This window comes from Chinchilla lanigera, unplaced genomic scaffold, assembly GCF_000276665.1.
Source record: "Chinchilla lanigera isolate Chin_1 unplaced genomic scaffold, ChiLan1.0 scaffold00018, whole genome shotgun sequence".
Lineage (NCBI taxonomy): Eukaryota > Metazoa > Chordata > Mammalia > Rodentia > Chinchillidae > Chinchilla > Chinchilla lanigera.
In genome coordinates, this window is record NW_004955419.1 from 16,455,131 (window position 1) to 16,477,399 (window position 22,269).

At 35.5% G+C, this 22,269-nt stretch overlaps 1 protein-coding gene across 4 annotated transcripts in view; it reads right to left on the reverse strand.

Annotated features, from left to right (window-relative positions):
• The window catches only part of Musk (muscle, skeletal, receptor tyrosine kinase), a 96,497-nt gene that overhangs the window by 67,361 nt on the left and 6,867 nt on the right, over positions 1-22,269 (reverse strand). For all 4 annotated transcript variants that reach the window (XM_005382735.1, XM_005382734.2, XM_005382733.1 and 1 more), the window contains exons 2-5: positions 14,420-14,546; positions 11,264-11,415; positions 8,758-8,885; positions 7,825-7,966 (exon numbers count right to left, since the gene is read on the reverse strand). In XM_005382735.1, the coding sequence (XP_005382792.1) occupies positions 7,825-7,966; positions 8,758-8,885; positions 11,264-11,415; positions 14,420-14,546 (549 nt within the window). The remainder of the gene's footprint in view (positions 1-7,824; positions 7,967-8,757; positions 8,886-11,263; positions 11,416-14,419; positions 14,547-22,269) is intronic.

Consider the following 22,269-nt stretch of genomic DNA (forward strand, 5'->3'; position numbering starts at 1 on the left):
AGTACGTTATAAATTTCTCTTGGGATAGTAGACAAAAACATGTTCCTGGACATATCATGGTATGAAACCTATTCTAAAGTCTATTGTCCCAGAGGTACTACAGGCAGGGGTTAAAGTTTCCACAGTTGTGAGCCTGACTTCCCCATGATATCTACATTCCAGATGACTATGGAACTTGGGAAAGAAAAGAGTCTTCTCTACTAATATCAAATACATTTCACCTAGCAGTGATTCAGTTTTTATGGCAACTTGTGTTTACTTTTCCCTTTATGCTATAATTCAGTAACACTCAACATGGAAAGTGTTCAGAGGGAAATCAGAACCCAGCCTGAATTTTCATGTTGGAGCCTCCTACCAAACCATAAATTCCAGGTTTCTGCCCATAAATGAAAGAAGAGTCAAATGGGTAGAGAATCCATCAACAGCTGCTGTTCCGTGATCCTCTTCACCTACTGTATCTAACTAGCTCCACTTACTTCCCATACAGGCCTCACACCAATTATTCTTATCAATGGATTCCTTCTTATTATGTTTTTTGAGCTAGAATGTCCCCTACTATCCCACATGTGTTCAAAGGTGGGGTTTTTTGGAAGATGACAGGATCTTGGAGGCCCTATGTTCATCAGTGGGTTAATTTCATGACGAACTCCAAATGTGCTGTGAGGAGACGGTGCCTGCTTGGAGGATGTGTAACAAGGAGAATGAGCCGGAAGGATGTTTTCTTGTCTCTGGCTTCCTTCTTTACTCTCTGCTTTCTGGCTGCCAGGAGCAGATTTCCTCTACCAGGCCTTTTCACCATGTTTCTGCCTCGGAGCCTGTTTACCATGGACTGAATTTTCATGGGCCAAATTTGACCTCCCCTCCCTTAAGTTGTGGGTATTGAGTATCTCTTCCCATCAAACAGCAAGTGACTACTTCGCTTCTCTAAGGTAAAGGTATGTTCCATGTTTTGTTCATCAGGCCCTCCCACTTTCTGCACTCAATAGTCAAGTGCTATCAATACCTAATTGCCTTTGACAAAATTGTTCCCATTCCTGTGTTTGTCCAAGAGAAGAAAGGGACAACAGAACTGCAAACATAACATCTCACATCCATGAACAGAAAGGTTCAAGGCATTTTTCAAAATAGTATATTTGGAAGAAATACTTTTCCTAAGTTTAAGCATGTGTATTAATTATTCCTAATTATAAAGGTCTCTTTATGAAGGTTCAAAGTCTATACAACTGCATAACGTGTACAATGAAAGCTAACTCCTCCCATGTCATGCTAGGTAGAGACAACAAGTATTAAGTTTGATGCACTTATGCGTATATAATATATAACATTTACTGTCTTTTTACTTTTTAACTTATGAATATATTACATGAGCAATGAATTAATATTTCTAAAGAACTTATAATAATACCTTGCACTACACAAGTACTTACTATAGGAAGTAAATAACAAAAAGAGGGAAAATCATATAGTGTTGACTGTATGCCTATATTAACTAATGATCACACCTAAAGATGAAAATGCTTTTGTTTCTATTTTAGAGATTAGGACTCCAAGGCTCAGATATGGGAAACAGACCTATATCATATTCATGATGGATATTTTTACAAGTTCATAATACAGATCAATTTCATTCTTTTAATGATTGAATAGAATTTCATCATATATTTAATCTCATATTGATGCAAATTTATTTTAAATTTTTACCATTATAAACATCTTCATAATAAATAATCTTGAACACAGGCTTACCTAAATGTTCCTTTAGATAAGTTATCAGAAGTTAAATTATTGTGACAAATCTATATATGTTTTAAAGTTTTATTTTTGTTACCCCAAAGACTTTCATGATGCTATACCAAATCATAAGCATAGATGAAAGGAGTGGCTTCCGTGTATGGTTATGATTTAAATTGTTAGCCCTATCTAGTTGGTGTGGTGGCACATGCCTCTAATCCTGGCACAAGGGAGGCTGAGGCAGGAAGATCGCTGCAAGTTTGAAGCCAGCCTGGGCTATAAAGTGAGTTGAAGGCCAGCCTGAACTGCATAGTGACACCCTGTCCTAAAGAAGACAAAAAAAAAAAAGAAAGGAAGGAAAAAATTGTTATCCCTTGTAAATAATAAAAGATTGTTATCCCTTGTAAACTTTTCTTCAGTTTTTAAGATCATCTCTTTAAGCAGGGAAAGGTGATGTATGCCTAAAATACCAGCGCTTTGGGAGGCTGTGGCAGGAGGAATGGAAGTTTATGTCTATCTAGGCAATTTGATGAGACCTGCCTCAAAATAAAAACTAAAAGTGCTGGAGATGTAGCTCAACATGAAGGCCTGAGTTCAATCTTCAGTAGCACCAAAACAAAATCGTTTCTTATCTGTTATGCTTCATTATGATATGTCTGGGTAAAACTGTTCTCTGATCTTCTCTTTAGTTTTACTGATTGGGACTTGGTTTGCTTCTCATACTGGAGGATTTGAGTTTTCATCAGTGCTAACAAATTCTCAGTCGAGTGTTGGTATGTTGCCTCTCATATATGCTATCTTCTCTCTTCCTGTAATGCATCCTTCATTATTTCTTCAACTCAATTTCATGTTTTAAATCTCTGTGTTGAATTCTAAATTCTGAAAAGTCTCTTACAATGGGTGGACTATCTCTTTATCTAATATACTATTACTCATCCATTACATTTTATTTTCAATCATTATATATTTTTCATTTGTTAAAATTATATTTAATTCTTTTTCAAAATTGCCTTCCTTCCTACTGATATATTTTCTTTGTTTTTGTCCCCGTTTTATGTCTTAATAAAGTGATTACTTTATAATGCCTACTATGCTGTTTTATTAACATTTTTATATTGCACTATCTCTTCTTTGTGTATTATATCACCTATTACTAAAAGTAGGATGTTTCCTGTAGGTAGAACAAATTTACATTGTGAATTCATGCTCAGTGTGGCTGCTCAGAATCAGTTTTTTTCCACATACAAACACTTGACTGAGAATTGGATAACAATGATGATAACTCAAATCCTCCAGTATGAGAAGCACACCAAGTCCCAATCAGTAAAAACAAAGAGAAGAATAGAGAACAATTTTAAGAAACTAATTTTTATGTTAGCTTTTTCAGTGGCAGATTTCAAAGCTGTGCTGGTTTTATCAATTTAATAGCAAACCTGTGTATTCTGAGTGTTTAATATTCATTCAGAAAAGACTTTTTCCTTCTCTTCTCACAACTAGAACTTAGATGAACACAGCTGAGCCTTGTGCCTGTAGATGGAAATCATTTTTGTTCCTATAGATGGAAATTTTCTGGCTCATCTTGCAATTTGTGGTTCTCGGGTTTATCCAGGGTCTCAATGCTAACCTCCCCTTTACACGGCTGAAGACTGTCTCCTGCCTCTTTAAGGTCTTACACCATAAACATCTCTCACAGTGCCTCTTGGACAACAGAGGAGCTGCTTTACAAGCATTCTGGTTTGTTAGTTTAACTTCTATTCGGTTCTGGTTTCTGGAGACATATATTTTATTTCTACGGTTTGCACAGCAAACACAGAATTCCCAGGTTGTTTGTAGTAAGACTTTCACATTATCTTGTCTGCCATATTATCTGGAGCAGGTGTTTAACACTAGGTTCAAATTCCATTATATTTCATATTTGAATATTAAACTCTAGGTATGTTTGATACATAAAGATCCCATTATTCATTGCTTAAGTGTCTCTTGCAATATTCTCCTTTGCTTTATTTTCTTTTCTGGCAAAATTCCAACCTTTACATCTTGACATAAATTTAACTTTCTACTTTTTCTGAACTTCAGTCCGTAGAGCAGAAAAACACTGGTTGGCATGGGGCGGGGGAAAGGACCCTGAAACCACGCAGATTGATGCCCCTCCATATCCACAGTCCTTCTCTTAACTAAACCTAGATGGCCCTCTGCAATCCTAGTTTCCCTTGTGAGTCATCTCTCCCATCGCAGCGCTATTTAAAAACCTTTCCACTCTCTTTATCCCCACCCCCTTTGCCTGGCCCCTTTACAGAAGTATTTTCAGAAGATAACCTTACTTTCTACTTCCTGGAGGAAGTAGAGACTAAGAACAGAGCCTTCTCAAATTCTATTCACCTAACTTATTAATTTGTGCTGGAAAATGTACCCTTTCTCCTTTCTTTCTATTACCAAATAACAAAAAAAAAAAATCTCTCCTTTGTCCAAGGAAAGTAACCATATCATTTATCAAGGAAGCCTGGATACTTTTGAAAGTAAAAGAGTAATTCTATCAATAATTATCCCAGGACAACAGGTGTAACCAGAACTGTCCTGGGAAAACCAGAACATATGGTCACTGTCTGTAGAAAGTTTATCATTTCACCTGGCCCCTGGGCTCAGCCCCGTGCCTGCTAAGCACTACAGTCCTTTATACGTCTCCCTTATCTTTTGTGTGTTCAAATTTTCTTAGCATTAGTGCTTTAATATTTTCAATATTTTTAAACCGCTGCCTCTTTCTGACTCCTCCCTTTCTCTGTTGAAGTTATTGAAAAACTTGTCTCTTTTTCCCTCCTCTCTATGACCCATTCTGCCCTTCATTTACAAAAACCTCACTTCCTTCAATTCCTGGCACCCACCCCCGAGAGAAACCTCACTCCCTTTCTGCTATTACTCTGTTCCATTAGTACATATTTGCAATACACAATGCATACATTCATCTTGGGGAATTGGTACATGTAACTAACATAGCTTAATCCTTTTTATTTCCCTTTATCCTCACATCCCTCCCTCCTCACTCTGTCTCTAATTCCCTTCCTGTTTGCAAAAGATCTACCTCCCTGTCTCCTACTATATGTAATACACTTTGTGCTTTGAATCATTTATACTTTGGGTTTCTACATCAGAAAAACCATGTGATATGTAAGCTTCTGTGTCTGATTTTTTTCACTAAGCCTCATGGTCTCCATGTACATCTATTTTCTTATGAACGACTCAAATTTACCCTTCTTTACTTTGACATCATCACACAGGACTCTCTTGTTCTTTAGTAGAACAGATAGCATTTAGCATTATTCAGTTTCTTAGATACTACCATCTGTGTGGTGCTGTGTAATTTACTAGTGTCTGTGTCCCCCAGTTTCCTAAAATAGCCCAATAAAGGACCTTCTCAGAGACTGTTAGTGATGATTAAATGAGATAATCTAACTAAAGTGTTTAGCATCGTGGCACATTTGGAAATGCTAGCCATCTCACTGCTCATCCTTTCAGAAAGATATTCTTGCTGGAACATCTTGAGTTAGATGGTTTTGTCAAGAATTCTGTATGTCACTGTTGGAATCATCTGAGACAAGACAGAAGGGTAGAATGCCCTTATGTTGCCATTCCAGAGGTCCAAAAACCTGCAGATGGTAATTTAGAAAGGGAAGTTTATTTCTCCCAGATGATGGTGTTTCTTTTATGTTCATTATGATAGCTGAGCTTCACACTATACCCAGTGTGTTAATATGCCTGGTATGTTTGTCCTTGTTAGAAGCTCTCAGTCGCAAGGCCTCTTATTTCCTGGCATGCCAACCCATAGTAAGTGTAGAACAGTGTCAAGTGGCATGGAGTTCTGATTCAAAATATTCAATGTGTAACTCATTTGGAGAGTTACTGTAGAGTACATACATATATTCATCAGTCCCAAGTGACCAAGGCCGAGGCACACATTCACATCTCACCACGGCCAAGCTAGTAGACATTTGCAAGTACTTTGGGGGCTCTTTCACTCATTTCTCTGTTGCTTCTCCCACATTCTGAGTGGTAGTTTGGATCAGCTCTTCTTTGAACAGAACGTGTCTGTATTATATATTATAGAAATTCCTCAACTACCACTTCAAGTGGAAGTTATCTGTTTAGAACTTCCAGTGCCAAAACTGATTTGCTGCAATATTAATGTTTCATAAGTAATACTATAATTATTGTAGATGGCATTCGTTAAACGGTTATCTTAAGCCAGCAGTTGCTAAACATGTCACAGATTTGGACTATTTTAGCAAGTACAAGAGGGGTTAGAAATAAACATCTGAGCTAAAATGATTATTTTACCTGTTCTCAGAGGAATTTTAAAAGGTATTGAGAGCTTTCAGTACTATCATGGTTTAATAAAATCTGTAGCATCTATTAACTGTGAAAGAAATGAGTGAAATCATTTAAATGTTAAGAATAAAGAAGGAAGTGTTCAGTTTTACTAATAGGAATGAACCAAAATTAAATGGTGAAGCAAGACCTAACTATAATTGAACTCCAACTAATTGATATTGGTGATAATTTTGGCTGAGCCAAAGTTAAAGCAAGTTATTTTAATACCTAAGAAGATAGTGAGAAAATGACCATCATTGTATATTATAATACAGAGGGCTTATAATTGATGTTTTGATAAGAAAAGCTCAGCAGTACTTTACATGAATGCGTAACATCAAGTTAAAGGAAACACTGTACCTGCACAGCTATTCACTGTATTGAATGCGTGTCTGAATGCTTTTATCTGTTTACTTAGTTTTACTGGAAAAAATCATACCAGTTGTTGACACTAATCTTTAATAGAGTTATTAAATTTTAACAACTATGCTGAAAGTATATCTTTATATTCTGACAACCTCTAGTCCCACCAAGTTCATTCTTTACCTTGAAGAGTTAAAGAGAAGTTTAGGAGTGATCTATGTAATGACATAATAAAATATTGTGTCAATTAGAGACAAATATGGAAAATGAGATCATTAAATTGGTGGGAGGAAGGAAAGACAAAGGCCCACTTGGGAAATAAAAATAATTTTAAAAGAGGAAATAGTGAGTGAGAAAAGGGACAGGAAAAGATAAATTCTGGCTAAAGGAGAGTAAGATGGACTCAAAGACCTGGGGAACCCCTGATGCCTTTCCTGCTTGAACTCTGATTAGTTCCAGCAACTGTACAAGATTTACTAATCAGGTAAGAGAGAAAAATGGCAGTTCCTATAAATTCCAACATTTATTGAGTGTGCACAAAGGACCAGATACTGCTACAAGCTGTTCATATCTTATTTCATTAAGTACAACAAACCTCGCTGTACAGATGAGAAAACTAATAGAGATTGAATCTGGGGCTTGGAGTAATAAGCCTTGGGGAGGTTTTATAATCAGTCTACTCAGAGAGTAGGTATGTGTAAGTTTGTATTTTTAAACAAAATATGATACCATTTTAGATCAAGAGGACCAAATGTTTGGATTCTGATTTCTCGGTGAAGACCTTTCACACCAAGCTATTGAACTGATTTTTAAAAATCACTTTAATGACATACTACTATGCTGCTGACTTGTTACATATTAAATGATCCATGGAAGTAGAATAGTTTTTGGTTACATGTTTTGAGTCCTTTTATTTCTCTCATCTTTTTATGAGAAAGTACAATCTGCAAAAGATTACTTTTTCTCTTTATGCCTTTTAAAAAGCCATTCTAATGCTGAGGATGTGAAATTGGTGTCTCCAAATTTCTAAATGAGGGAGAATTGTCCAAGCCAGGAATAAGTTCTAAAATGCATATTATTTTAGTTCCAAAAGTCCAATTATTTTGGTGTTATACTGAATTTAGTCCATGGTGGTCAAAATTACCCATGATCATGAGAGATAGCTAGAATATGACTTTTTATGATAGTGAAAAATTCTTTCTTTCTCAACTTCTCTTCACTGTTTTCACAGTCTTGACCTATGGTCTGTCATCTGGACAGCTGAGGGATCAGGAATACCTATATTTCCTTCTTAATCTAAAACACAGCATTCCCAGTAGATGTGAGGTCCCCGATCACACTGTGAGGGGGAGGCACGCAGCTTCTTACCCTCGACTTCCAACTTCACCAGCTTGGAATATGCCGTCCCCAGGCTGTTTTTTGCCACACATCTGTACTGTCCGGCATCTTCTTTTTGCACATTGTGAATCCTTAAACTCCCAGATTCAAGAACTGCAATGCGGGTGTTTTCCTGCCAGAGACAAGGATAGAAGTTTGAAAACATCCGGTCTAGGATACAGTTGCCCTTTTTAATCAAGTCATGATCATCAGTATTATCATAAAACATATTAATTTTCATTGGATGTTTATTATGCATAAGATAAAATGATAAGTGAGAGAATACAAGATGATCAAATTAACCATCATTATGATCCTAAGAGATATTGTCATTTTCTTTCATCTCATGAGGACACAAAAGCTTCCTTGACTCCTTAAATATCATACCCAAGTTCGTTTGATTTAAAGCATTTTTTTTTTGTAAGTTCTATTTATCTGCATTTGCTTGTCAGAAACTAAAGCAGAAACTTGAAAGGAGATAAACATAAAATATATAATCATTAATTCATTTAAAAATGACAGTAACAAACCCCTTCCATGTGAACACCAATAACATATAATTTCATGACAATAAATGAAAGGATTTAGTAAGAAGATTCATGCGTTTTACACTTTTTTTGTAAATTTCTTTAATATCTAGCCTAATAAAAAACAATGGATTCTGATCCATGTTTCTGCATTCTATCTGTTGCAATATGTTGTTTCGCTTGAAGCAGTTAAGATAAACCCAGCCTCATGAAGTGCCCTATAATTTGCATAGTTATAGAAATACTTAAATAGAACGAACATTTAATAATAAATAAATATTTAAATTCCATTAAAATGTACACCAGAAAAATTTAAACTTGAAGTCTGTAAGCATGCATCTAAGTGTTTAAGAGATTGTTAAGTTTTAAAATACATTTTTACACAATACTCACTTACCCTAAGAGCACTATCTCCCTTAATCCAGGAGACAGATGGCTTGGGGTTGCCCATTGTAGTACATGGCAGAACAGCTTTTAATCCCTCTATTATTTTTACGTTGATTGGAGGGCGAGTTATTTTAGGTTCTATAGGGAAATAAAATTCAAAATTAGAAAGGCAATATGACTGTTTTGAACTTAGTTTTCACTGTTCAATTCTAAATTGTCATTTCAAAACTCATTTTAAGCATATTACTTTTTAAATTGCACCAAATACTAGACAAGTTCTCAGTGCAATCAAGAAGAAATCATTTTTAAAAGTTTGAGTTATCGGGGCTGGGGATTTAGCTCCGCGGCAAAAAGCGCCTGCCTGGCAAGCGCAAGGTCGTGAGTTCGGTTCCCAGTACCGGAGAAAAACCAAAAAAAAAAAAAAAGTTTGAGTTATCTTTATTTTAGTAAGATCTCTTGTATAAAACAATTTTTTGACACACAGTTTAGGTGTTGAAAATTTCCACAGTATTCTTAATTTTAAAAGCTAGTTACCAAAAAATTGATCAACAAAACCATCAGCATAACAATTCAATATTATTTAAATTATGCCAGTAAACATGAAACATTTATAAAATTGATATGAATATATTTCATATAGTTTTGAATTATTATCTACTTTCCCAATAATTTCCTTTTTAATTTGATTATTAAAGTTGATGTTCAATAATGAGATCAATTTAGCCTCTAGAAAGTAAACCAGATACAAATGTAGATATAGATATAGATTAGAGCAAAACCTGTCATATAATTGGGCAGAATTCAAGTCTGCAAAGAAAATTTGTGTAATTTAGTGTTATGTAAAGTTCAGGTTTCTTTTTTAGAAGAAATAGCTAAAGTTGAGTAGTTCTATTTTTCTAATATGAAGTTTTCAAATAAAGAAGTTATTCAATCTGACATACAGAAGAATTGACAAGTTAAAAATGTTACTTATTTTAGTCTTCACAGATTTATAAAATAATTAAAAAGTACATTGATGCCATTAGCAATCATATAGATATAAAATAAAAGGGTGCATTTGTAGGACAGACTAATGAGAGAGGGGGTTCATTTTATGTCTCTCAGGTCACATGCCAGAACTAATTTGTGATGTTGAGAATGTGAAGGATTTCTCTTTTGCTTTATACTTCAGTGTGTAGGAAAGGAGTGGGGAGAGTCATATGTGACATTTGCAAACACTGTATAACATATTAGTTTTTAATCTAAGCATTTATTATCATTTAAAGTTTTATGGTCCTGAATTCTGGCAAATGTGCAACATAGGCTTTAAAATATGTTATGGGAAAATATCATCTTTGGGGCTGGGGATTTAGCTCAGCGGCAAAAGCGCCTGCTTGGCAAGTGCAAGGTCATGAGTTTGGTTCCTGGTACCGGAGAAAAACCAAAAAAAAAAAAAAAAAGAAAATATCATCTTTGTTACTCTGCTCTTTGTTACTCTACCTACAGCTTACAACTCTAATTGACATTAGTGAATACCTAGACTTCAGATTCTTCCCAGGCACCTCAGTTGTGAGTTGTATTATCATCTAGTTGCAAGCAAAATCTTGGGTTAGGAGTTGCTGTTCTTATAACTGTCAAACAGGGGCTTGTCTATTTATTTAATTATGTTCTCTGGACAAGATCCTTATGATAAGGCTGAGTAACACCTTAGCTATGTGGCATACCTAATAATGTATTTGTCTGTTTATATGAAATTATTCCAGCCTTCTCAGTGAAACAGATATCTTGGTCATCTGTGAGGTGAGCAGTCAGGAGAATCCTCGTAGGAAATTACATATAAAGGGAACTAGGAATGAGTAGAATGTTGATCTTGAGTCATGGATCCCACACTAAAGAAACATGATTCATGGGATAGTCGCAAGTACTGACAATCAGAAATGGCTCTCTTGTTGAAGCAGGATGCTGGAGGTGTGCTACTGTGCCAGCATTGAGTCCTTAGCTGATGAACCTTAGGAGGTTTAAGGAGGAATAACCTGGGGGAGGGGAAGGAAGCTGGAGTAGTGATGGGGGCCAGGAGTCCATGGGAATCTCATGTAGCAGCTCTTTCCAAGCAATGTGAAAGCATTCCAAAAATTTGCCATTTGGTATATACTCACATAAATACAAGTGAACTCTAAGGAGAGGGTAAAAAGAAGAAGAGAAGAGAAAAATAAACAGATTTAACATGGAACCAAGATCTAAAATGTTAATGCTGGAGAGAAAATGAGAATTACAAAAATGGTAGCACCATAACATAGCAAAATATTTTGAAGGTGTTCCAGCCTCAAAATCGAGTCCTCAGCATTTAGCAAGAGAGACTCGTCCAATTTCTTTACTCAATTTTTGTTGTTGTTGTTGTTGTTCTTGCTCCGCATGCAAAAACAAAAACAAAAACAAAACAACTCCAGGTGTGCAGTGGAAAGGCTCTATGTACTCCTGGATGTTTCCAATTGTACCACATCAACTTTCACCCATAGGTGATTCACTTTGCCACTCACTCATCTTCACTTGCAGGGCTCCGCAGCTCTCAGCGGCTCCTCCCACGCCATTGTTGGCTATACAGCAGTAAATGCCATCATCGCTGTCTTCCACACTCAGGATGGTGAGGAGCTGTCCATTCTCCCTAATGCTGTACCGGGTGTCAAAAAGCCTGCGGGTCACAGAGGACAAGACAGATCAGTACATCATCTGTGATTTGTTGCCTTTGCTTAACTGATCACATTGGTGACTTGTTGACACAGAAGCAGGAAAAAGGTGAAATTTGAGTGAGTTGGAAGAATAGCTGTACTTGCTATAGTAACATAAAGCTAGGATATGATAATCACACAAATACTGAGTCCTTCATAATCGCTTTTAAAAGATAATGGCTGCTGCAAATACCAAATATAAACTCTACTTAAGAAAGTATATGGTAATGAAGATATGAATCTTCTTCACTAACTACTGGGAAGAAACATCTAGCAAATGAACATATACACATAAACGTGATGAGCAGAAAGGGTTAAATATTTACAGAAATAATTGACAATTACTTGAATACTCATTCTTCCATTAAAGAAATACTTACAAAGGCTTAATAAGTGTCAGGCACAGGTGTAGTTACTTGTGATACATAAATAAGTGAAACAGCTTCAAACTTTAAAAATCATGCATTTTACATTCATTATCTATTTATGTGCAGACTGCCCATTGAGAAAGGAATTAGGGCAACAGAAAGAATTTGAGAGGAATCATCAACATAAAAGTGCGGGGTTTTCAACCCAATGAGTGTTCTTTATGCCAAATGTATGTGGTAAGCAGAACGACAGTCCCCCCAAATCCATGTCTTAATCATCAGAACCAATGAATAAATAACCTTACAAGGCAAGAAGGACTTTGTAACTGTTAAGATCTCAAACTGGAATATTCTGGGTTATTCACTTGGGCCCAATATAAATATGCATCCTTAAAAATGGAAAAAGGGGGCAGAAGAGTCAGAGAAGGGGATATGACAATGGAGGCAGAGGTCAGACTGATGGAAATTGCTAGCTGTATAAATGAGGGAAGGTGCCAAAGACTGCTAACTGGAAAAACATGAAATAAAATTCTCCTCTAGAGCCTCTGTATTGAAGTCAGCTAGGTCAAAATTTGATTTTAGCCCAATGAGATTTATTTCATACTAATGATTTCTAGCAGGGTAATATAATAAATTCATGTTGTTTTAAGCCGTTAGGTTTATGGTAATTTATTACAGCAACAATAGGAAATAAATGTATATGGTCGTATCTAACAGCATGGTGTTGCTACACAAATATTTAATAATGGAGATGTGGCCTTGTGATTGGAAAGGGATAGAACTGGATGGATTTTGAGGAGAATGATGAAAAAAGGCTACACTTGCTAAAGAAATTGTGAGTAAAAAAATACAAGTTAATGACTGCCAGTAAAGATTAAAAGGAAATGAGAGAAGCAGTGAAGAAAATCTAAATCTTTTCAGAGAATACTTGGATTATCATGAAAAGGCAATTGGTAGAATATGCATGTTAAAAGCACTGGGGAAGGCTCAATTGGAAATGAACAATATGTTACTCAAGAGTGAAGGAAAGATCCTTGTTATACCACGGTAGAGATCTTAGCTAAATGGTATCTGGAAGTTACATGGAAACCAAAATTTATCAATGTTTAGCTCAGATAGTTAGCTGAGAATATTTCCAAGCAAAGCATTGAAGAGGTGGCCTGGTTTCTTTTGTTGCTTATGATTTGAGGAAGAATTATTAAGCAAAAAGAAGCCAGGACTTGCAGAAGTCCTATCTAGATTGCAGAAACTTCTCAAAAATATTTCACATACTTTAATTTGGTCTGTGAGTCTCCCTGCTCCAAAATGTCCAGGAGACCTTGCCTGATAGAACATTTCAAGGATATAGCACAAGGTAGTTTCTCCAACACAAGGTAATTTCCCACATTAGAACATATTTAATAGAAGAAAACACTACATTTATTATAGAGATAATAAAAATAAAGATGTTAGTTTTCCCATTCAAGTTCATGAACCCTTGTCTATGGATACTCATTTAAACATCTGTTATAGATTACTTGTCTTCCCCCAAAATTCATGTGTTGAAATTTAATCCCCAATATGATAATATTAGTAGGAAAAGCCTTTGGAAGATGATTAGATATGAGTGTGGAGCCTCATGAGTGGTATTAATGCCCCTTAAAAGAGACTCAAAGGAGTTCTCTTGCCCCTTCCCTCAAGTGAGGACACAACACCAAAAAGGCTAGCTCTGAAACAGAGTGGGCCCTTCCTAGACATGAATCTTCTGACTCTGAGGTTGGAGTTATCAGCCTCCAAAAGTGTGACAAATAAATTTCTCTTGTTTATAAGCTGTCCAGTCTATGGACTTTGCTGTTGTTGCTGCTGTTCCTGCTGCTATTGTTGCTGTTGTTGATGATGCTGTTGTTAATGATGTTGTTGTTATAGTAGCATTTAGCCTTAATGCAAGTTATATTGCCTGCTAGAGAGCCTGTGGTTCATTTTGTTACAAAGTTTTTACAGAGTATTTTGGATCAGATAACATTATAATGAGAAAAGGATAGCATAACCTTTATCTGCCAAATTATCATCTTATATGTTTGACAGTCTGTCTCACTCCATACTGTCAGTCCATTCTAACTTTAAAAAGAAAAAGTGATCTTGTAGTCAGATTCCTTGACAAATGATTGCACATGTTTGGGATATTTGAAATATAAGAGATAAGGCATGTCCTGGAACATATACACGTAGACTAAGGATGTCACAGTATTTCCTAATTACTGTGAAGTTTCTTGTAGGTTCTCATCTGGAAGCCTCCTTGATTTACTCATGTCAGATAACTCACTATTTTTTGGAGGGGAGGAAGGGATTCTTAAAATTCACTGAAATTCACATCTTACATTTATAAAATGAGATAATTTACATTTACATATTCTAGGAGGTGAACTTTAGCACCGCCAAGAGCTACATTTTCATTTATGGCAAAGATAAAGTGCAGGCTGGGGCTATAGCTCAGTGGCATAAGTGCCTGCCTGGCAAGCACAAATCCTGAGTTCGATTCCCGGTACCAAAAAAAAAAAAAAAAAAGATAAAGTGCAAAGCAGCCACAGACAGTCCTACCAGAATAAAGTAGAATACATACTTAATGAGAATTTTATTTCTGGTCCAAGAAATCTCAGGCTGAGGATAGGATTCCACTGCACACATGAAAGTAGCCACTTCTTCAACTAGGGCATCCACAGTTTCAAGAGGAGTAGTAATGACAGGAGCTGAAAGGAGGAGAAATCAAAGTAGAACATTCTAGAATATGTTTACTAATCCTTCCTTAAAGCAACCAGAAGCCATCACATTCCTGAGAGAGAATTATATTTTCCCAGAGCAAAAATTTGCCAAGAGAAAAGAAGATTTTTCAGGAGAGAACATTGTTTATCCTCCCAAACTGTGCATTTGAGCATCAAAAAAGAGGGCTTTAAGGAGAGCAATGTTTAGAATTTATCATATGAGTAGAAGCAGATCCAGATTATGTCTAGCCCCACATTATATAATTTGGCTTCTCTTTTTAAAGAAAAAATAAAATTCTGAATGCAAAATTTCTGTGGCCACCCCAGTACTACTCAACATGACTGGAAGGGAGTGAATGTGAACAGAAGTCAGAATGGAAAAGGACAGCATTCTCAACATGGTATAAAATTAACATTTTTAACAAATTTCATGAATATATGTGTTTACAGCAATACATTGTTAGTGCTCTCTGGCAATCTTAGAAAGGAATTTAGAAAATGGGAAACTTTGAAACTTATTTCATCAAATTAATAAAAAAATCACATCTGTATGTAAATACTCAATAATACTCAATAATAAAGACAAATAACCCGAACAAAAATTGTAAGAATCTGAATAAACATTTCTCCAAAAAAACCACACAAATAGCTAATAATGATATAAAAAGATGCTCAATATCACTAGCCATTCAGGAAATGCAAACCAAAACCATAAGATAATACTTCACCTACAGTAGAATAGTTATAATAAAGAAGAAAGATAATAAATGTTGAAAAGGATGTGAAGGAACCTTTGTGCTTTGCTGGTAGGAATTAAAGTGGTGCTGCCACCGAAGAATATGGTGTTTCTTAAAAAAATTGTACACTTCAACATTTTCACTTCTGGGTATATATTCAAAGGAATCAAAAGCCAGGACTCAAATAGACATTTGTACATCCATGTTCATAACAGTATTATTCACTAACAAAAAAATTGAAAGCAACAGAAATCTGTCAAATATAGATAAATAAAATGTATATATCTGTATAATGGAATATTTAACAATGAAAACAAGTGAAATCTCATTATATTCTACAACATGCAGAAACTTTGGAAACAGTAAACTAAGTGAAAGAAGATTACAAAGATTGCCTCCTAGCTCTCCTATTCCCCAGTTCTCACCAGTCCTAAGCAAACATGAATATAAATATTTATATATATATATAAAATATATACATCACAAGATTTTATATATATGAAGTGTCCAGAATCTATAGAGAAAGAAAATATATTCGTGTTTGCTTAGGAATGGGTGAGAACTGGGGAACAGGAGAGCTAGGAGGTAATAGCAAGTGATGCAGGTTTTCATCTAAATATATGTAATGAAAGTGCTCTAAGATTGATTATGGGAATTAATGTACAACTGTTAATTTTTTATTTATATGTGTAATGCACAGGGTGCAAAAATTATATCTCTATAAATCTATTTTATTCTATGTTTACAAAAATAAAGAAAACAGAAAGAGAGGCTCCAGATGTGGTGCCTTTTCTCCTCCCTCAACTCTCCTGTAAAATGAGAATTACCTGGATTGGAAAGTGTAACAGGAAGTTAGGAAGGATAAAAATGCATTGGTGGGGCTGGGGATTTAGCTCAGCGGCACAGCGCCTGCCTGGCAAACATGAGGTTGTGAGTTCAATTCCCAGTACCGCAAAACAAACAAACAAACAAAAAAATGCATTGGTAAAGGATGGCCTTCATCTTCAGTGTTTCTAGAATAAAAGTTTCTGTGAATCTCCTCGAAATAAAGGTGCTGGAGTCCTGGGCATCTCAAGGGCTGTGTTCTATGAAACGAAAATGTTAAAACCTATGCTTAGGTAAGCTTGAAAAGTCTATCCTGTTGCATAATCATTACCATTACCGTGTCATCATTATTATTCAACAAATATTTACTGTTTTCATGTAGCAGGTACTGGGTTGGACTAGAAGCAAATAAATGGGGTGTATATTTGCACAGTGGAAAACTGGCCATGAGAAAGCATGAAGTCCTGTCCTTTAGGACTACATGGATATATGTGAAGATCATTATGTTAAATGAAACAAGGCATGCATACGCAAAACACTACACTATCTTACCCATGAGTGGAATCTACGAACACTGATTTCATAGAAGTAGAGAGCAGAGGAGTGGTTAGTAGGCTGTTGAGAGGATAGGGAGGACAGAGGAGCGGAAGAGGCTGATAAGCTAGTACAGTGTTATTGTTTTGATAGTAGGACTAACTTCTGGAGTTCTATGGCACAGCTGGTGAATATTTATTTATTAATTATTTATTTATTTATTTATTTTTTCCGGTACCGAGAATCAAACTCATGACGTCGCGCTTGCAAGGCAGGCGCTGTGCCACTGAGCTAAATCCCCAGCCCCAACAGCTGGTGAATATAATAAACAATAATGCATGTGTATCTCAAAATAAAAGAGAGGAATGTACTCACCATAAAGAAATAACTAGAATTTTAAGGTGATGGTTATGCCAATTATACCGAGTTGATCAATACTCAATGTATACATTAATCAAGATACCACATTGTACCTCATAAATATGTACAGATATTATGTGTCCATAAAAAATGATAAAAAAAATCAGAGGAGGACAAAATTATAAGGTATGTTTCTGCCTTGTAAGGGTCCATTTGAAAGATAAGACAGGATATGTGAAATATCAGCTGTAATAATTCTATGTCTATTATTATTTCATAATTATTAAGAGAGTCCCCTGTTCTTCAGAAATACCTACATTTCAACAATAAATTATAAAATGACTTTACTTGAACTGCAAGATGAAATCAAAGCCAAATAAGTAGTAAGAATAATATTTTAGAGGGGGCATAATTCATAATAGTTTTATGAAGTGCCTAGAGAAGCCTGACCTATTGTCTGAACACAAAAATACCTACACTTTTTGAACAAATTTTATGATTTTTAGAGGAATGAAAAGCAAGCTCATATGCAGCAAGTGGGAGGAAATGGTAGTAAGAGTGTCTCATTGGCCCATATCTCCCCAGCTAACGTTCTTTCTTTAAATTCTGATTTAAGCATTGTCTTCTCCCAGTTTCCCTGCCTTCTAAGACAGAACTAAATGCCCTTTTCCTTAACTTTGGACCATCCTGTATATGTTATCCTTATAACACTTGTCACAAGAGTCTATTAAAATGATCTGTTTATGTCTTCCTTCTACACTCAATTTTCAAAACTCTGAGCTTTGGGTCATGGACTACTTCTTAGACTGCTTTAAAATTCCAACATTAACACAAAGACATCTGCTGTTCAAACAAACTAAACTGTATTTCTGAGACTTTTAAAAGAGGAGTAAAGGGAAATGTTGCAGGGGTGTAGTTGAAATAAGAGAGCAGAATCTTTAGGTAAAACAACACATTGCGTATAGACATCAGGGCTCTCTCTCTCTCTGTCTCTTTTCACTAACTTTCCAATACAATAGCCATTACAATATACATAATACAATACATAGAGATAGAGGTGGACATTACTCGAGAATAGCAAAGAGGCATAAATTATAGAATGAGAGATATCATTGTCAACAAGACCAATGGAAGGAAAAGACTGGATTATCAAAGAACATTTTTTTGGGAAAAATGAAGAATTCAAAGGTTTGCAGGTAAGTTCTTTTGAATTTTGTGAAAGAATCATCATGTCACATAAAAGCTACAAGGAATGAAGAAAAAAGAAGTTCATCCTCAAATAAATTGGATTAAATCTTAGAAAATTAAAACTGAAATTTTAAGTCCTAAGAGGAAGAAAAAGTCAATTACATTAATTAAAATGCCAACTAGGCTGACCTTGATATTATTCAGCAACAACTGATACGAAAAGGAAATAGACTAATGTCTTTAAAATCCTGAAAAAAAATGTGAGCCTGAAACTTGCATGGTCATTTTAGATAATAATTTTAAAGAAATCAAAATTAAGACACTTAAAATATATATATATAAGGTGTATGCTTTTCATAGAGGTTCCTGAAACAGTTATTAAAGTATATAAACTCTGTAAGAAATAACTTGTCCTCAAAAGATAAGGGGGCATTATGAGAAACAATACTTGGCATTGGTATTGGTAAGATATAATTGCTGTTTGATATACTGTGGAAAATTGGCATGAAAATTATGGTTTTTTTCTATATTTAAAAAGAAGCAGAATTAAATTTGAGACAAACAATACAAGATAAGAATTCAGGGCTGAAGTTTAGTAGCTAGTTAACATGTGCTAAGCTCTATGCTGTGAACAGTAAGATGACCGAGTAAGCATGAACTGGGTGAAAACTTATGATTAAATGCATATGTTAAACTTTATTAATGGTCACTACTAGAAACATAAACTAAAAACTCAAACTTCTAAATCATCAGAAGAAAAAGAAGGACTAGGAAAACTATTATCAGTCAAATAGCTCCCAAGTAATCAGGGAATCAAAAAGACAGAAAGAAAAAGAAGACAAAGATAAAAAAAAAAAAAAAAAAAAAAAAAAAAAAAAAAAAAAAAAAAAAAAAAAAACAAACAAACCTTATGTTTAACAGAAGGCAGATAATCATGTTGGTGAAATTAACCCAAATATATCAGAAATCACAGTGAATGATACTAGTGTAAATTGAACTATGGCATGAAAGACACAAAGCACAAAAGAGAGCTAAATAAAATGAAATAAAGCAAAGCAATAATGAAAATAAAGAGAAGTCAAAATAAATACATCAGTTTTTATATAAGAATATAAAATGATATAACAGTTTTAATATAAGAAAAATATAACATGATAATCATTTATAAAGAAAAAGGGAAATACTACTCAGAAGACAGTCCATCAAGAAGATTCATATACATTATGAATGTAACATTCATATACATTATTTAAAAATATAGACTCAAAATAAATAAAGTCAGAAGTAAAACTAAAATTTTCATGAAAATATGGAGGAATTTCTAGCATAACATAAGCCTTTAACAAATCTCCTTTAGGACATCCTAAATCAAATGAAAATAACAATGTGGCTGGAGGAGATGTAAACATCAAAATTAACATCATATTTACCTATGTAAAACACTGGATGCAGCAACTAGGAAATACAGTTCTTAAGTGATGCAAAGATGAAACATTTGTAAGTACTGAAAATTTACTAAACTAGAAATGAGATATTAACTTAGTTGAAAAAGTTGTTTTCATACAATTAATATTTTAATCATAATAAAATCTGCAAAACAAAAAAATCTTCACCTTGCTTACAGATCAAGACAAAAATATAAATACATATACAGTTAAACAGTAGAATAGAATTAATGAAGCTGTTAGGCAGCTATGCTTATCAAACTCTAAGCCCTGATAGAAGAAATATTTTTTCAAATTATAATAAAACTAAAAATTTAATAAATTCTAATTTAATAATTCTATATAAGCCACACTGTTAGATCACAATTCAATAATACTAGACACTACTGAGTAATTTATTTTTTTAAAAAGCAAACAACTGAGAATTATTAAACCAAAATTACTGTTTAGTATTTTTTCAGAAAGGAATTCAATACGGTAATTAAAAGCATTCTGGAGGGGAAAACTACACATCAGACCATAGTAACAATATTATGAAATTGTCAATGAGACCAGCAGAAAGAAGAGACTGGATTATCAAAGAACATTTTTGGGAGAAAAATGAAGCCTTCAAAGTTTTTTTTAGGTAAATTCTTTTGAATTTTTATAAGAGAATAGTCATGTCACAAAAAAGCTGCAAGGAATAAAAATAAAGAAGTCAACCTTTGGGCTAATACATGCAGATGTAAGTAAGCAAGATGTGAAATCTTAAATTTAAAGAAAGGATGGTCTTATAAAAGTGTAAAAGTACTTTTAAGGGTTGATTGATTGTATCCATTTGAGAAGTTTAGAAGCTTAATTAAATCAGCTCAGCAATTCTACACCCTGGGAAGTAGAAGACACACCCTTGGTTGGCTCGTTGCCTGGAAGGTATAAAGGGGAAATGCGGAAGGAAAGACTGGCTTCTGCTCTTTGGAAGAGCTCCAGTTTTTGCCTTCAGCTTGGTTGTCATCTCCTGACTTCCAGCGCAGACTCTTTGGCTTCTGTTGTAAAATTTTCAGCCTTCTAGCATAGATTTTTCAGCTTTTGCCACAGATTCTTCACTCACAGACTCTTCAGCTTACTGACATAGAGCTTCAGGCACAGCTTCATTGGCCTCTCGAAATGGATTTGCATGGATACTGCAGTGAACTCCAGACCTTGAATTGAAACCTTTAGTCTCCATGGTACAGACATCCTGTGCACTCTTCCTCATCCAACTCTGTGGATGACTATTGAAAGCCAATCTTGTAGTACCTTATACATTTGCATATCTTTTGTTATAACTATTTCTCTAATAAAACATTGACTGACAGATTTTGGTGTAAGGAGTGGGGTCATTGCTGTGACTATACTGAGCCATGTGGCTTAGGAGCCTTTCAAAATGCTTGTGGAAAGAGTTTGGCAGTATTTGGAAGTGTCGACTAAAAAAGTAGTGTTGGACACCTTAGGATACACTATATGGGGGATTCTTGTCAGAGCTCAGAAGACCAGAAAGCCAGCAAAGACCAGGCTCAGGAGATTTCTGCTGGGAAGAAGGACTGCATTGGCTGCTGGACTCCAGAGGATGTGTGTTATGGCTTGGTAAAAAGTCTGTCTGCATTTTGATCATGTCCAGAAAATTTGCCTCAGACTGAGATTAAGGGCAGTGGACTAATTAATCTTACAGAAGTAATTTCAAAGCAGTCTCATGCTGAAGTGGTGGCACTGCTACTGTTGGGGGCTTTTAGCCAGATTTATTTTGAGTGATGATTTAAAATGTGAGTTTGGTCAGAAAGGAAGTTCTAGTAAAGCTGTGGACTGCAAAGATAGAGCAGAAAAGATCTTGATTGATGATGAGAAATAGGAGAATAGAAAAGATGGCCTAAATGCATCACAAGAAGCAGCAGGACTCTATCCTTTGCAACTTCAGAACTGCAAAAGTGAAAGACTGTGTGAAAAGAAAGCCACAAAGTACCATGTTCTGGAATGGCCATGGCCTAGAGAATTTGTTCCTTGCAAATGGATTCAGAATGCTCAGCAATCTAGGTACTCAACACCTACCTCCAAGAGAGAGGAAGCCTGGTTATGGCACCTGCTAGCAGCAGACATTGGCATTATCCATGTGGCACTGATTTTAGGTACAAGCAGAATGGAAGAATTAGGTCAGGGAGGCTTTCACTCAGATTTCAGCAGGCCTGGAAGGCCAGGCAGTGTACCTCTGAGAGGGCAGTGTGTGAAGCTGTGAGGCAGTAGAGGCCCCAGAAGTTTGCAGAAGCCAGGAATGAGGATCATCTAAGGCAAACTGCAAAGAGGGCAGCAGAGCAGGCCCAAGAGAGAAAGCATGGGAGCTACAGTCACCAAAAGTGCCATCGGGGCAGAGCCATTTCAAGCCATTTCAAGTTCACATCTTGCCACAGATTGCCTCGGATGCTCCATATGGAACTGCAGGACTTAATGTTTGCCCTGCTAGATTTTTGACTTGCATTGGCCCCATTCCTTTGTATCTCCCTGCTTGTAACTTTTGGAATAGAGATGTCTGTCTTACATGCCATTAAATGTTGGAAGTGGAGCCAGGCGTGGTGACTCATGCTTGTAATCCCAGCACTCAGGAGACTGAGGCAG